The sequence below is a fragment of the Aotus nancymaae genome, unplaced genomic scaffold (genome assembly GCF_030222135.1).
Source record: "Aotus nancymaae isolate 86718 unplaced genomic scaffold, 86718_ANA_hifiasm-v0.15.2.pri h1tg000008l, whole genome shotgun sequence".
Lineage (NCBI taxonomy): Eukaryota > Metazoa > Chordata > Mammalia > Primates > Aotidae > Aotus > Aotus nancymaae.
The window spans coordinates 12413152-12430619 of NW_026988419.1; the positions used below are offsets into that span (position 1 = coordinate 12413152).

General features: G+C 40.2%; 1 protein-coding gene across 2 annotated transcripts in view; it reads left to right on the forward strand.

The window, feature by feature from the left end:
* Positions 1-17468, forward strand: part of EPHA4 (EPH receptor A4) — a 153427-nt gene that overhangs the window by 68435 nt on the left and 67524 nt on the right. For both annotated transcript variants that reach the window (XM_012446303.2, XM_012446304.2), the window contains exon 4: positions 3947-4102. In XM_012446303.2, coding sequence (XP_012301726.2) covers positions 3947-4102 — 156 coding nt within the window. The remainder of the gene's footprint in view (positions 1-3946; positions 4103-17468) is intronic.

Consider the following 17468-nt stretch of genomic DNA (forward strand, 5'->3'; position numbering starts at 1 on the left):
GTCACAGAGAGCAAAGTGTGGCTGCTTTCGTGGCTGATGAAGGCAGCAAGGGGTTGGGCTGGGGGCACAAAGAGACGTTAAGACCACCCCCAGATCCTCACCCCTCCATTATAACCAAGTCATATTTTTGCTGAAGGTCAGACCTAACTCTAGGTAGCTTAACCTGATTCACATAAAAATTTTCAGAAAAACATAAGTTTTCACTGGAGTTAGATGCTTGACTTTACCACTTAACTATCTGACCTTGGACAAGTTACTGAAAACCCTGTTTCTGCATCTGCAAAATGGGAACACTGATAATGCCTCAAGCTCACAGAATTATTGTGTCAATTAAATGGACTAATGAGCATAAAAACAATAAATACTCTGTGAACACTTGATATTTATTTTCCCAATTGCCATTATTAGCTACTCTTAGGCACTAAATTAGTTTTAAAATGAACTGTAAAGACAATCAGATACTATCAATTTTTCTGTATTTCTTAGAAAGCAGAAAAATGTCATAGCCACATGAAAATGTTTCAAATAGTAGGTATAATTAGCTCGTTAAATTGGGCATTATACTGTCATTTACACACATCAATGCACCAAAAATCCCAAAGATACTACATTACCAAGACTACTTTAAAATTCAGTGTTGTTATGGTAGTGGGTGAGCCAATGAAAGGAAAGAGTTGGTTCTTCTTTTTCCTCCTCCTCCTCTTCCTCCTTCTCCTTCTTATCCTTCTCCATCTTTTTAAAATTTAAGGTCAGCAGAAAGAACTAATTAAAGCAAAGGTAAAGGAATTGAATGTAAAGTTTGCACCACACATGTGAACTGATCTTTTCTCCATGGCATATCTAGAAGATCAAGTAAGATGCCCATTCAAATGGTTCATTAACTAGTGAACCTTCAGTGGAAATAGGACAGGAGAAAGTTGTTTCTTGCTCACAAAGTCATTAGTATTCAGAAATATGGTGTAGCAGTTCTCACCTTAAATAGAAGGATGAGAAATAATAACAGTCAATGCTTGTTACACCAGGTACATCTTTCACAGGGGGTTTATTTAGAATGAAAGAGATAGTGAAAGTTTTAAGATGCTAGTAAGTAGTGAATAAATGCAGAATGTATTTACACATTTATGCACCAAGTGCTGGAAGGCTATGCACCACATAGAGCAAAGAAATGTACTAAACCATCAATTTACTAGGTCATTTTAAATGTAGGCAGCAAAATGGCTATGTGTGTGAAAAGCCACTACTGTATTTTGAGAGAACCTTTCTAAGAATCCTGAAATATTAATAACATGGTCTTAATGTGGTTGAAGACAAAAGAATGTGTTAAGGGTAGCAAGGGCTGCCGAGAATAGCACAATGACAATTTTGTATTTTCTGCCTGTGCTTATAAAAGCAAAAGAAAAAGAGAATAAAAATAGGGTGTTTAAAGAACAGCAGCCTTCAATTTTCTAAATTGGTATAAAACTGTATTTCCCAAATGAATTCACATATATTTATTCCTGATGACATATTAATACCAGCTTTGAGGAAAAACAGAAAAAAATATAAACTTGCAAATGCACTTTTTCTTAAATTCATGTAATATATATACCAAGTTTTTGCACTGTAAGAAATTTAATGAATTTGGAAAGGAAACGTTTTCCATTTTGACTTTTGTGAACAATGAGTTTAATGTTTTAACTGGAAGTAGTCTTATCAGAATAGCTTTTCAAATATGTGATTTTCACTTTGTGATGATCAGTCGGTGGACAGTTTTTCGTCCTTGTTGATCTTCCGCTCCCACTGTGAGTTTTGATTTTGATGCTTGATGAAATTGAGGGGTACATGTAAATCAGTCAGTTTTCTGCAAACATTCTGATGTGGAAAAAAAATGAAAACATTTTTTGCTTTCTTCGAGGTCGAGTTGCCACGAGTTGCTTTTGTCGACTGCAACTGACTGAGTGACAGGTGGGACCCAGTGGGTTTGTGTTCCTCTTCAGAGACTCATTGTGTTTGATGTGGGAAAGCCGGGCTTGACCCCCAGTCCTTCTTCCTGCCAAAGTCAGGGTTTCTGATTTTAATCAAAACCCTAGGGCCATCCTAAGCATGACCAAAAAAGCACCTTGCAAGTTGAACCTTATCTAATTATGCAATGTGTATAAACTGGAGACACATAAATCTCAGTCATTGGAACAACTTGTTTTTCTAAGATGCTCCGGTCCAGTGAAAGACTAAAGCAAATAAGGGAGAGATTGATCTCCCAGCACTTTTATTGTCGGTTCTCCACATGTCATAAAGTTTTGGCTTGTTAAAGGAAATTCCATAAACAACTTCAGTTAGAGTGAAGTAACTGTGTACCTTTCTGAGCTCCTGCTAAATTCCCTTTCCGCTTGCCATTACAAGAGTATGATTAAGAAAATGCCGACAGGATATGCAAGTGGGTGGAACAGACTTCAACTGAAAGCCATACAGATGCTTGATGGATGAGTAGCAACAATGCCTTGATGGCCCTGTCTCCACAGAGAATCGGGCAGCTTCGTGGATCTCTTTCTAGTACTCGTGTGAATAAGATCTGCTGCGTTGCTAGCATAGTTGGTCTATTTTGGCTGCCAGGCTGATGGAAAATGTCTGATGGGCTCTTCTCCTCGCTGCTGTTTCTGATAGTATAGACACATCCCAAAGACATGATGAATGAAAAGAAACGAGAGTGAATCATCCTGGGAAGACTGGGGTCACTGGCACATTTTCTTTGAACCTCTGGTGCTATGAAATAACTTCATTCTTAATGGCCTTGTCTTTGTGGGTTTAATGCTGGTGGTGTTGGTCAGTTTTTATTTGGGGTTGAGACACATTTCAGAGGTGATCAGGTGTTGGTCAGTTTTTATCTGGGGTTGAGACAGATTTGAGAGGTGATCGTGAAGGCCGTAGGGGAAGAAAAAAAAGTGAGGAGCAAGACCCCAGTCATTATTTTTTATTATGAGTTTTCACAGAATTAGTGAGTTTTTCCACACTAGTAAAAGCAGTCCTTAGTGTCAGTATGATGGCAGTGTCAGTATAATGTTTATGAAGATGAAGTCATGGAAAGCATGTCAGGTGTATAAAAAACTACATAGCCCGTGTTCTCTACACCAGCCTCTTGGGAGGTGCGTGCATTGTGGGGGAAGGGTGCTAGAAAAATAGAAAGGGAAAAACAGGAGGGTTTTATTAACTCAAAAATAGACACAAAATATTCATTGATCAAAAAAAAAAACTTAGCATACTATATTCCAAAATCTACAATTGACAGCTTTTATTATTTCACCCTGAAACGGAGACCCATGCCTTACAAACTCGTCTTTTTTACTTGGTTGCCTTTGTTGATCTTTCGATTTGGTTCTTTCTGTAGCTGTCAGTAGGAAATAATCACCAAGCAGTTTTTTTGTTATCACTTGGATATGCTTCCCACTGGCTGGCTAAAGGCTACGCTCTGAAATTCCATAGCATGTGACTAAGCATACAGGCTTTGAGGGCAGAACCCTTGGGGTCAAAGCTGGGTGCTGACACTTAGCAGATGTATGGTCTTGTGCCCGCAATTAACTGCTCAAAGTTGAAATTCCTCACTTCTGAGGTGAAGATAATGCCTGCCGGAAAGGGTTGCTGTAAGAATTAAGCAGCGTAAATGTGTATAAAGGGTACCCGGCACGTAGAAAGGCATTTAGTGAACTAGCTGTGCTTTTACTTCATTCTGCCAGGTTTAAGAAAATGTCTTCCCTTGGACTTGCTGTCACCTGACCAGGAATATTAATGGCCCTTAAGGAGTGACTATAATCAATGAATGGTTTTGCTTGCATTACCTGCATTTCAAGCCACATGATCGCTAATGATTACCCAGAATGTCTCCCTTCTTCTGAATCAAGGAGGTGGCTTTGCATTTTTGCTTTGCTGTATTTGCAGCGGTTTATATTTGTTTGTTTTTCCTTCTTCCCTGCAGCTTGTAAAATTGGATATTACAAGGCTCTCTCCACGGATGCCACCTGTGCCAAGTGCCCACCCCACAGCTACTCTGTCTGGGAAGGAGCCACCTCATGTACCTGCGACCGAGGCTTTTTCAGAGCCGACAATGATGCTGCCTCTATGCCCTGCACCCGTAAGTTGTACTCTTGTCTCTCATTCCTGTGGTGCAACAGTTTTTATTACCACCTAGCAAGTCCCTGCCAGATCTTTTCCCAGGATAATCATGCAGGGGGCACATGAGAACAAACATGCATCCTTTCTCAATCATAGCAGGAGAAATGCTTATACAAAAAAAGGATCTTTCCCACTGCGTCTGGTTGCCTTCAGTGTGCACAGCTGCCTACAGACTACTTGGTGGAGAGGAGATTGAGTGTTCAGAGGTTGTCTGACAGTGTAATTAGAGCTGAGATTGGAATTTATAAGTGGCTTTGCCATGGCACTGAGGACTCGGGGAAGCTTGACAACTGGCAGGAGAAACAGGTGGATGGTAGGGTTTGGGAATGTGGTTTCAGTCTGTAAAGGGCAGCTCAGTGTGCAGTGAGATCATTGCTTATGTTGTCATTACACCTCTTCCTTCTTTACTCATAGTTTTGTATTCATAGGCCCAAATCCTAATAAATGCTTGTTTAATGATAGCACTTAATAAATGACGGGTTAATGAATGGATGAGGCTGGCAAGCTTGATATGAAGAGCAGGAGTCAGGAGTCAAGAAATCTTTTCTCACACTTTATATGGACAGTGTTTCTAGGTGTTACCATTGCTTTCATGTACCCTTGGGGCTTCACAGACCCTACAATGGCCATGACCTTGATCGGAACAGGGAGCATGGGGCCCATGCATTTAGTTCCGTTAGGTGAACCTGTGCTTGGGGGGATAGCCTCATGGCTCAGCTCAGAGACCTTTTCCAGCCTGCTGTTGTGTAGCTGGGTGACTGTTCAGTCTCTTCTGTCTGTTCTCTCACCTGGAGAATGGAGTTAATAGCAGTACCTCCTAATGGCTGTCAGTATTAAACAGCCTTATGTTGTTTATGTGCTATGTAAAGTGCATAGGATGATGCGCTTTCATATATTTTAGCTTTGGCTGGGAGGGGTGGCTCATGCCTGTATTCCCAGCACTTTGGGAGGCCAAGGTAGACAGATCACCTGAGGTCAGGGGTTGGAGACCAGCCTGGCAGCATGGCGAAAGCCCATCTCTACTAAAAATACAAAAATTAACTGGGCATGGGGGTGGGCACCTATAATCCCAGCTACCTGGGAGTCTGAGGCTGCGGAATCACTTGAACCCAGGAGGCAGAGGTTGCAATGAGGCGAGATTGCGCCATTACACTCCAGCCTGGGCGACAGGAGCAAAACTCTATCTCAAAAAAAAAAAAAAAAATATATATATATATGCTTTTGTTATCATTATGACTATTATTATTTTCTTTCCTAACTACTACAAACTGTATTTTGGCCAATCTGGAGCTAACAACCCTGCAAATAAAAGTTTTTTTGGGGGGGTATTTGGGCCTCTGTGAGACCATTGTCTAAGGCAATGAAGTCTTACCTTTAAAAAGACTGGAGTGAGATTGCAGGTCTCTCTGACTCTATACTCATATGGCTATAACCTGCAGAGTATCTTTCATAATGAGAGACAATAATGATGATGATAACAATTTTATAATTATGCCCAGGTAATGTATTAGGTACTTGAAAAATATCTTAACATGTGGTTCATATTATAAGAAATCTGTAAGGTAGGTATAATTTCCATTTTATATAAAAGGTAACTGCAAGCTCAGAGAGGTTAAGGAACATGCCCAGGGTCACAACCCTGCCTTGGACAGGGTTGTACAACCCGAAGACTCACATAGTTTCTATTTACTGGGAGATTCTCTTGCCCGCTCTCCCAGGTCAAGCATAAACATTCAGAGTTAAGGACAATCCTAGGATCAGCCTCTGATGTAACTGTAAAAGAGGTTAGGTGCAGTGGCTCATGCCTATAATCCCAGCACTTTGGGAGGCTGAGGCGGGCAGATTACTTGAGGTCAGGAGTTCAAGACCAGCCTGGGCAACATAGCAAAACCACCCTATCTCTACTAAAAATACAAAAATTTGTCAGGTGTGGTGGTATGAGCCTGTCTGTAATCCCAGCTGCTCAAGAGGCTGAAGCATGAAAATCACTTGAACCGGAAGGCGGAGGTTGCCCTGAGCCGAGATTGCACCACTGTGCTCCACTCCTGGGTGATAAAAGAGACTCTGTCGTCTCAAAAAAGAAAGAAAAAAGGACTGGTGCCTTTTACCTGTGGTTCCAGCATTGGGAGACTAAGATAGGAGGATCGCTTGAGCCCAGGAGGTCAAGGCTGCAGTGAGCTGCGTTCATATCACTGTACTCCAGCCTGGGTGACAGAAAAAGACCGTATCTTTAAAAAAAAAAAAAAAAGAAAAAAACTGTAAATAGGCAAGAATATTTTTTTCTTTCTTTCTTCCTTTCCTATGCCTCCATAGACTAAGTACTTTCTCTGGGTGACCACTTTTGTTTTGAACTGTCTAAGTCCCAACCTTTTTCTTTTCCAATGTAAGTATTTTCACACTATGTTACATTTTTGTGATTAGTTTAATAATAAACTCTCCATCTTTAACCACACCTGCTGCCAACAATTTTCTTGTGGGAATCTGGGGCACAATAGCAAACTCACAGGGAAGTATTTGGGGCTGACATTTTGATCATTGCCCTCAATTTGCATCATGTACTTCCCCACTTATTTTCCATGCAGATAAAGCCTTCTCTAGCTTGAGATTTGATCGTATTATGAATGTCATGAAATTTATCTCTGATGGCAGTAGGGCCTGGCTCTTTCTCCCAGGTATTCTTCAGTCCCGTAATGCTGACCTGTTTAGCATTTAAGGGGACCATGTGCCCATCACGTTATTACTAAGTCTTGCTATTTGGGAGTTTAGGAAACCTTCAAAGATGGCCATATGCTTGTGATGCTGGAACATTTAACGTATGTGTAATAAGGGTGTGGTAGTTGAGTCCTTGGAATTGTATCTTTCTGTAGGAAAAACTGTTAGCTTGATCTTAAGGATGCAAAGGGGAAAGAGAGAAAATTTGACTTTAGCATATGGATGGACCAAAAAGTCTAAAAATTAAAGTAACATTTGCATGTTTCAAAAGTCATTTTCCACAAGGCTAAGGGAAGGCTGGTAGCTTTTTCTGTCATTGTTGAAAGGTCCATGAAAATACCTGCCCTTGGAACTCCTTCTCCTACACTTCACTACTTCAAGGTCTTGTGAATTACTTTACTAATTTATTTATTCAAATTTTTTTTTAGACGGAGTCTCACTCTGTCACCCAGGATGGTGTGCGGTGTTGCAATCTCGGCTCACTGCAACCTCCACCTGCCAGGTTCAAGTGATTCTTCTGCCTCAGCCTCCTGAGTAGCTGGGATTACAGGCGCCCACCACTGCCATGCCCATTTTTTGTCTTTTTGTTTTTAAGTAGAGATGGAGTTTCAGCCTATGGGCCAGACTGGTCTTGAACTCCTCACCTCATGTGATTCACCCACCTGGGCCTCCCAAAGTGCTGGGATTACAGGTGTGAGCCACCAAGTCCGGTCTTGTGGATTACTTTAATGGTTATCACGTTCCACTTACTTTACATGCAGTGCTTCAGTTAAGAGGAAACAAAGTACTGATGGCGACACCATCGACTTGCCGATCAGATTGCCTTGGCTCTGACGCCTGACCAGCATTGTGATGTTGAGAGAGGGTTTACCCTTACCAATCCCCAGTTTCCTCATCTGCAAATTGGAATTCTCACCATCTACCTCTGGGGCTGTTTTAAGAATAAAATAAAAAATTTTGCAAAGGTCTGGCACCCAGTAGAGATCTAATAAATGTTTGTTGTCTTGCCCTTTTATCCCCAGCTAATCACTTCCTTCCCAAAACTACCTCCATAGCAGGTTGACAGTGTATCTCACTGCCTCTCTATCAATGATTTTCACCCTTCACTGCATAATTAAATTACTTGATGGCTGCTGGTGGCTGCCCTCTATCCCAGGGATCCCAGGGGCTGCAGGGAGGGTTGGGGTAGGACTCAGGCATCAGTATTTTCTAAACTTGGCCTGTGATTTATTGTACAGCTAAGATTCAGACCCCTCCAACAGAACTACATTTTTTTTTTTTTTTATTCGTGACAGGGTTTCACCATACTGGCTAGGCTGGTCTCAAACTCCTGGCCTCATGATCCTCCCACCTCAGTCTTCCAAAATGCTGGGATTACAGATGTGAGCCTGGACACTTTTTTTTTTTTTTTTTTTGAGACGGAGTTTTGCTCTTGTCACCCAGGCTGGAGTGCAATGGCGCAATCTTGGCCCACTGCAATCTTTGCCTCCCGGGTTCAAGTGATTCTCCTGCCTCAGCCTCCCAAGTAGCTGGGATTACGGGTGCACGCGCGCCACCATGTCCGGCTATTTTTTTGCATTTTTAGTAGAGACTGGGTTTCACCATGTTGGCCAGGCTGGTCTTGAACTCCTGACCTCAGGTGATCCCCCCGTCTCGGCCTCCCAAAGTGCTGGGATTATTCCCAAAGTGCTGGGATTATAGACATGAGCCACCGTGCCCAGCCAACAGAACTAAAGTTTTAAGTATTTTTTTTTTATACTTAAACATTAACTGCATAAACCTTTTAAGACTTCCTCTGAGATAGAGATAATCAGGGAAGTGACTATACTTTGATGATAATACATATAGTAGTAAGTCAGCAGAACTGGATTCCAATTCTTATCCTGTGGCTCTTCCTTAGACATCTCCCTTCCCGGTGAATATAGGGGACCTGTATTGTCTAGTACAGTAGCCTCAGGACACATGTGGCCATTTAATCTTGAAGTCATTAAATTAAAATTCAGGTTCTGATTTAAATTTGGCACATTTTGAAAAGCTCAATAGCATATGTGGCTAGTAGAGACTATACTGGACAGCAGACCCAGAGAATGTTTCTATCATCACAGAAAGTTCTATTGGACAGTACTGTAGTAGACATTGCAATAGAGAAGACAGTGGGAGTTTCTCAAAGAACCTCTTGTTCAGATGACCTGCAGAGTAACCCTCCCTACTCACACCCTGCCTTCAGCTTTATCGGATTCTCTCGACAAGATGTAGGGATGGGAAGGAACATAAACATCAGGGATCCTTTCAAACTGATTCCAGCCTCTAATCAGTTCTTACCAGTTGGTTAAGCCAGGTGACAAACCCAATTCCCTTGTGCTGACAGCCACGATAATCAGGCACCTACTTTGTTCATTATTCTGTCTTTAACCCCAGCATTCTTATGCAGCCCCGCATTTAGTGATCGCTCACTGTGACGGCACACTAATGAAGAAATAAAACACACTATCTGAGACTCATTCTTCTAGCCAAAGAGAGACTGTGCTCCACTGGCTTGTAAAATCAGGTTTTTGTTGACTTGGAGAACGATTAGACCAGGTGAATGCAAGTAGCATTGGCTAATTTAGAAGGAAACTGCCTAGGAAGTTTCCACCATCACCACTGCTGGAGAACTTAAGCGAATTTAATAGTAAACAAACTCTACCTCTGGGAATACTTTTGATGCAGCCTTTGGTTAGGTTAACACAAATGGCTGCCTGTGAGATGGACTGAGGTGTTTCTATGGAAGCACCGTCTGAACATTTTCAAGAAAATAGCCCATGACTATTTAGAACAGGGAGTTTAGAAAAGAGCTTTTTAAACATCAACATACGCAAAAAATCACATGGAAATCACCTGGGGATGAGGAGGACAGAGGTTAGGCCTGAAATTCTGTCTCTGACAAGTTCCCAGGTGAGGCTGAAGCTACTGATCTGCAAACCATCTTTAGGTAGCAAGGATTTAGATTCCCTGCCTCATGGCTCTCAGGAGATAGGAGATTCTGTTTTGATGCCTGAAACTTTCAGACCTGTTCTTCAGCTCAGTGATGACTCTAGAAAGATATCTCATGGATTCTGAACATTCTCCCTTAATGGAAATGAAATACTTCATTTGTCTCCTGGATGAAGAAAATCCAGCCTGGGTAGAATCATATAACCAAATGCACTCACTGTGGATTTTTTTTTTTTTTAATTTTGCTGCTGTTTGTTTGTTTCTTCCAGAATCCTCACTAAGTTATTGCCAGAGAGAAGAAATGTGAGTGTTCACCTTAGACACCTGTATCAGTGAAGAGCAGCAACAGGCTTTTTTTTTTTTTTTTCGGCAACATTGCCAGGACAGGCACCATTATTTCTGCACATTCAGGGCTGCCATTAAAGCTGATGGCAGGATTTTGATTTTATGAATCGTTGTGATTTTTATTAATGAAATTAATGTCCTTTAATTCTGCAGATTATCAAGCTCTTTCCCTTCTCCAGATCTCTTTCTCCTTGTTTCCCTTCCCTTTCTTCTGGAATGCAGTCTTGTTTTGAGCAGGGCTGGGCGTGGTCAACTGCACATCTCTGCAGGAGGACTTCTGATTGTCTTCCTCATGTAGTTGCTTGTTCAATGATTGTAGTGAGAAAGAGCTTCTTTTCCCCCACTAGGAGGCTGAATCAATATTGTATTTAAAGTAACTTTCTTTTTTTGTTTTCTTTTTTTTGAGACAGCGTCTCACTCTGTTGCCCAGACTGGAGTGCAGTGGCGCTCTCTTAGCTCACTGCAACCTCCACCTCCCAAGTTAAAGCAATTCTCCTGCCTTAGTCTCCTGAGTAGCTGGGATTTACAGACATGCACCCCCACACCTGGCTAATATTTTTGTATTTTTAGTAGAGACTGGGTTTTGCTATGTTGGCCAGGCTGCTCTTGAACTTCTGACCTCAAGTGATCCACTCGCCTGGGCCTCCCAAAGTGCTGGGATTACAGGCGTGAGCCACTGCACCCAGCAATAAGGTGACTTTCCAACCCCTTATTGTGTTTCAAAATGTGCTAGAAAAGTACCTTATAAAGGTAGTAAATTGGCTTTGCATATCTAGAAAAACGTAGCTCATCGTCATTTTGCCACCTTGACTTCTGAGCACTATTACCAGAGTGGTTTTTCGTATTTTTCAATTGGAAATCTGTCCTTGTGCTTTTGAGCACTCTTTATTTAACTTGTTTGATGAAACTTATTAGAGCCTGGTGATTGGGAACACTCTGTAAATGAGAGATTATTATTTTAGATTGCCAAGTTGAAGGGCCTTCACGAATCTGTCTCCAAGTAAATGGCCTTGAATAATTCAGTCAGCTGTGCCAAACAAACAGTGATTGATTGATACTTAGATGTGGCCGAAAATATTCCAAAATTGCAGCTTTTAAGACAATTTATACTAGGATAGCTCACAGTTAATGAGGGCAGATTTACTAAGATCTATGACTAAAGGTCCTGATTTGAAAAAGCTTTCTCCAGGTTTACGTTACCAAGAAATTGAAACAGCCAAGTTCCAAACAACAAACATCACTTACTTTGTCTTTACATTTGCCTTTTCTAATTGAATTTAGTGCACTGCTGTATTTCCTCCAGAAAGTGTATTGTTTTAAAATTACCATTTCAGTTCTATTACTCAAAGCCCTCGCTGCTAATGCTTTCTGACAGTTATCAACATAATGAACCATAATGAAATGATGAGCAATCTTCGGTGGAAACCCAATGTCGATTCCACTGGTGCTGTGTGACTGTGTTGTTAAAATTTGAATGCAAATTAAAATAACATCGTCCTTACTTGTTTCCAAGGTCAGGAGAAGAGAGGGACTCTTTTCCTTTTTTATTTTTTATTTTTTTAAGTGCTTTAATTTTGGGAATTTCACATCCATTTTCAAACAAGCTCTTGAAGGTGCTCCTGATATTCTGTTCAGTTCTTTACCTCAAAGATTTACATGCTTAGCAGTCTGGCTAAGGGATTTGGGGAGGGACGTCTAGAGGGAGGCTTTGATGTATAAACCATAGGATAAAAGGCAGCTTCAATTTCAAGTAAACTACACTTTTTTTTATCCACTCAAAAGCATATTTCTTTTTGCTTTAGAGCTGCAAATAACTAATCATATAATGATGGGGGAGGGAAACATTCTATGAAATAGGTCAGTGAGAGTGCATTTAGCTCTAGAGTGAAAGACTAGTTAGAAAAGTGAGAACAAAGGCCAAAGATTCCCAAAGTGTCATGAGTGAAAGTGTTTCAGAAGATCTATTGGTTGATCTCTAGCTGTTTTATCATTCACGGAATCAATCATCTTCATGAACATATTTTTATGAAAAATCTCGAATCCAAGTTTTCCAGGGGAATTTCTCATTCCATGTCATTTATCAAATTTGCAATGTAATAGTGGAGTTTCATACTGCATTCCATTTGTCATAGGGTAGAAACTCAAATTGAGATACCAACTCCCCCACTGCCAGATTACGTAGTTGGTTTTTAGTTCAGAACATATGGTCCTGCTGCCTGTTAGTTGGTAAGCCAGCTAATGTGTCTGTCCCATGGACTGTACGAACTGATCAAAGCAACCAAAGACATTTGGACGATTCAGATGCAGCCGTCAACGTAGGCTGCTCCTTCAGTTAGATCTTAGCAGTTCAACATCTGACATTAGCTAGTGAGTATGCCACGTTCTCGTTTCTCCCTTTCAGATTGCCTCTCAGCATTTTAGCTGCTAACAGGAAAAAGTACCTCTAGGCAACCAAGTGGATGGTTTTTGTTTGAAGAAAATTAAAGATACAAAGAGAAGGATCACCAGGTGAGCTTCAACGAAGGCACTAGATAGACCCCAGACTGATCATCGGCCATTTGGTTGTTGACAAAATTTTAAGAGCTTCAGGATATTTCATAAAGATCACGTATCATCTCACTGAATTCTTTAAAAAAAAAATAATGCTGTTTTAGCTGCCTCTTTTTTTCCCCACACACTCCTCAATTTATAGTCATAAACAGTCCATTGTAGATTCAACTGGAAAATGCAAAGATTCGAGGGACACTAATATGTGCCCAAGTGGAAGGCTTGAATACTCTGCCAATGCCATTTAGCCAGGTTATTACAATTTTTCTACCACCATGAATAATTAAGAGTGGCTTATCATTGACCAAGTCTGTCATTTCTGCATGCCATTTTTGACACTATGCATGGAAGTCATATGGTGGTTGTTCACAGCACGCTGCTATGAAATAGGGTTAATTACACATTTTTCTGAGATCCCCTGGGGTGAGAACTGGGTATCTTTTTTTTTTCTTTTTTTAAGACAGAGTCTCACTCTGTCACCCAGTGGCGCGATCTCAGCTCACTGCAACCTCCGCCTCCCAGCTTAAGCAATTATCCTACCTCAGTCTCCCAGGGTGCTAGGATTACAGGCTTGAGCCACCGCACCCAGCCCAGGGTATCTTCTTTGCTATCAACATTTTGATTTATGAGAGATTCTGTTGCCCCCCATCCCATTCCTGTGATCTTCCACCTAGAAAAAGAACCTTTAACAGAAACTTCTAACTACTGTCTTGCACAGAAGGTAGGAAAAGGCAGAAAAGATAATCCTCCTAAAAATAATAAAAGAGGATCATCCGAGAAGTAATACTAGCTAGCTGTCATCATCACGAAGGGCAGGGAAGTAAGGCAAAATTTATCTCTGGGGTTAGAATTGAGAAAATTGGAAACTTTCTACCCTGTTCCCAAAAAGAAGTTGTAATTATGGTTTATTATTTTCTTTACATTATTTGTGTCTCTCTGAAAGGGAAGCAGGGTTGTTTAGCCTTGGAGTCGGGGTTTCTCATCACAGCTTTGCACATATTTGGTATCTTAATTTGGGTGAGTTGCTTAATTTGTCTTAGTTTTTGGTAATCAGATTCCTGTGAACAATAAATACTTTTCTGTCAGATTTGATTGTGGCTATTAAATAAGATAATATATAAAAAAGTGCTTTGCAAGAAATGTAAATTAATGCACAAGCTAGATAATTTTAAAAGTGAAATACTCAATTCTACTTTTCTTAGTCTTTGACATCGTAGCTTTCTTATGTACAACTGAGAATTTATAAGGTACTTCAGCCATAAATGTGTCATTCTAATAAAAAGAAACCAAGCCCTAGTTAACCCAGTAAAGAAAAGACAAAGATTTTTGGAGAGGAGAATGAGGGAAAAGAGATATAACCAGACAAATAGGTTATGGGAAAGTCTCAGCAAGAAATGAATCTCTGTAGGAAGCCAAGAAATTTTCTTGACAGCAACAAGTGATTGATGCATCCAAATGGTTCTGGTTTAATCATGGACAGCCCTGCTTGGCTATCTTCTTTGTTAAAACACATAAACCACCATGATAAGAGGTTATGCACTATTCATAGATGTCAGAAGGGATGTCCTTAAACAGCCATCGTTATGTAAACTAACCCACAGCAGATAGGACTGGGAGAAAGCAATTAGTGGTGGCAACATATACAACTGTCAGGGGAAGCGTGGGCTTTATTTCAGAGTCTAAATGTAATGCACCCCAACTGTTGACTCTGCCTTAGAACCTGTCTTTCAGCTGGAGAGAGATTAACAACAAAGGCTTATCTCAAGGGTTGAAGGGTTTTACAGCTAAGACGCTGAAGTGCTATTGACAGTCCAAAAGTTGTACATGATTAATGAAGCCTCAGAAAATGGAACTAGAGACCCAAGGTGCTACTTCCTCCAAGATATGTGTTGAACTGGTTGCCTTGGCATTTTAGTGAGGTGACGGTAGTGCTTAAATAAATTGGTCATGGAAGAGTTACATTTCTGCCCATGCTCTTGGGGGGTGCTCCATTTCCCATCCAGAATGAATTTCATGGGCCAGGCATTGAATTTTTAAATGGTGACTAAAAAATCAGTTAGGTATTAAATGTCTTTGATAGCTCTGGAAACCACTCTATCACATGAGGCCAATAATTTTGGTTTTTCTATCAACTATCCTCTTGCCTTGGTTGCAGACTTGATTTTCTTTCTTTTCTTTTTTTTACATTTTAGCACGTGATTGCCACTTTTCTTTATCATTATTGTTACTGTTATTATTTTGCTTAGCTTTTGTGGCATACAAAAATGCTATGGCAGTGGAGGTTTTTCGTTTTGTTTTGTTGTTGTTTTTTTGAGACAGGGTCTCAGTTCATTACTCAGGCTAGAGTACAATGGCATGATTTCAGCTCATTGCAACCTCCGCCTCCCAGGTTCAAGCAGTCCTCCCACCTCAGCTTCCCAGGTAGCTGGGACTACAGGCATGTGCCACTATGCCTGGCTAATTTTTATATTTTTTGTAGAGACAGGGTTTTGCCATGTTTTCCAGGCTGATCTTGAACTCTTGGGCTTATCAAGCCTACCATGGCCTCCCAAAGTTCTAGGATTACAGTCCTGAGCCACTGTGCTCAGCCATAGTGCTAATGCAGTGATGCTTCTGATTAGTGAGCTGAACTGGGCTAAAGCATCATCATTCATTCATTTGTTCATTTAGCAGATACCTATTGAATATCTACTAGAGGTCAGGCATTATTCTGAAGGCTTTGGATATTCTCATAAACCTGAAAAAGAAAAGATTCCTCTTCTCCTGGAACTTATGTTCAAATGGGAATATAAACAACAAACAAATGAATAAACAAGATTATTGAAGTTTCTCATAAGGAGGACATTTTTTTAAATGTGATGTGATTGAGTGCATTGGGACAGGGAAGTTTACATGAGTAGTCAGGAATGACAAATATTCCAGGGATAAGGAGTTAGTTATTCAAATTGCCGGGAATGAGAATTTCAAGCAGAGCTACCAGCGCCAAGGTATTTTGAGTTGCATGTATAAAATGTTGCTAACAATGTGAGTTTTAAGCTTGACTTACTTTTTCCACAGTTTTGCATTCTGTTAGCACTTTAATTCCAGTTGTTATGAGAAATAGAATTTTCAGGTTTATATGGGATGTTACACCATATATACACATATATTTAAACACTTTGGCAGAACCCATTTCTGCCAAACCTATTTCAAAATGCAATTATCATAGTAGGTTTTCATCTTTTACTAAAATTTCATTTGCTTCCTGTAAGGATAAAGAAATACATCTTCTCTGACTTTGGGTGTGAGGTAGAGTATACAGGGTGCCTGGGCTTTGCATAGAATGGCTCATAACAAACTTGTAGTCACATTGGAGACATTTATGACTTTAGGTTCAGGATTGGCTGTTGGCTTTTAAATGACGTGATTAAGGCTCACACAGATTTCATGTGGATGTGTAAATACTGGCTTGTCCTAAAGGGGCTACTTTAAATCCTGACATAAGCCAGCAAGTGTGTTCTCTAAACTACTCAGGAATTAAATTTTAGTCTAATCCATGGGAGGAAAGAATTAAGATATGTTAAATTACTGGAATTTTCTTTTATGCTTGAAATATTGCCCTTCCTAAATGTCACATTTGCTGGATTTCTCTAGACAGTATGTGGTTCATTTCCAGAAGCTTGATTTTTTCCCAACAGCACATGATTGGTAAAGGAAGATCAAGATTCCTTTTATAATATAACATGATATGATGTGATATTTTATAATATGATATGATAGTCCTTTGTAGCTACTATAATGTGGCTATAGTTTCTTTGGGGCTTAATACTGTCAAACTCCTATCAACTGAATGTGAGATGACATCCCATTAGAAAATAATAATTACCCACCGTAGCACCTTTCTCCAGTACCTGCTATGTGATGCAGAAAGTATTTCACACCAGTGAAGTGAGGATGTTCATTAAATGTATCTACAATGGCAAGAAATTCAGTGCCCATTTCTTTCAAAGCAATGAGAAACTCAAGAAATAAGCCATATGTGTCATTTTATTCCTTCCTTAGTCAATAAAGGTAGGTCTAACTTTGGGCTTCAGCCACCAGGGTTGTTACTTGGGCTATATAAATAGGTTAATCAGGGGTTCCTAGACTGAGCTTTATAGACAGGCTCGGGTGTGCTTTTAGTCCTTAGAATTACGTGCAGAATACTGAGGATGCCAGAGAGCATCTTCCTAGAAAGAAGATACTTTGCTTTCATCATCTTTTTCATCATGAAGTGGTCTGAAGGTCGATTTTAACTGTCGCCTACTTTTGCAAATAAGTTTTCTTGGAGCACAGCCGTGCTCATTTGTTTAGGTATTGTCTATGGCTTCTTTGGAGATAGAATAACAGAGTTGAGTCGTTGCTACAGAGACCAGATGGCCCATAAAGCCTAAAATATTTACTTTCTGGCCAGATCATAAAATTTCTTTACAGAGAAATTACTCTGGCCCCTGTGCAAAAGATGTATTAAGATTATTGCTTTTGAATTTTGTTTATGGGATTACCACTAATATCTACACCACTAAATTGTATTACAAATGTAAAAGGCATACTAAATATGAAAACTTTAAAATAGTTTAACATGCTGTTTTCATTTTTGGGTGGAGACAGAGAGAATCCCAGGCTTATATGTGAATTTCATGGAAGCTTTACAAATAAAACCAAAAACGTAAAGGAAAGACCTTTATGTTCCCTGAAATACACTTCAGCATTTGATCAATTTATATTAG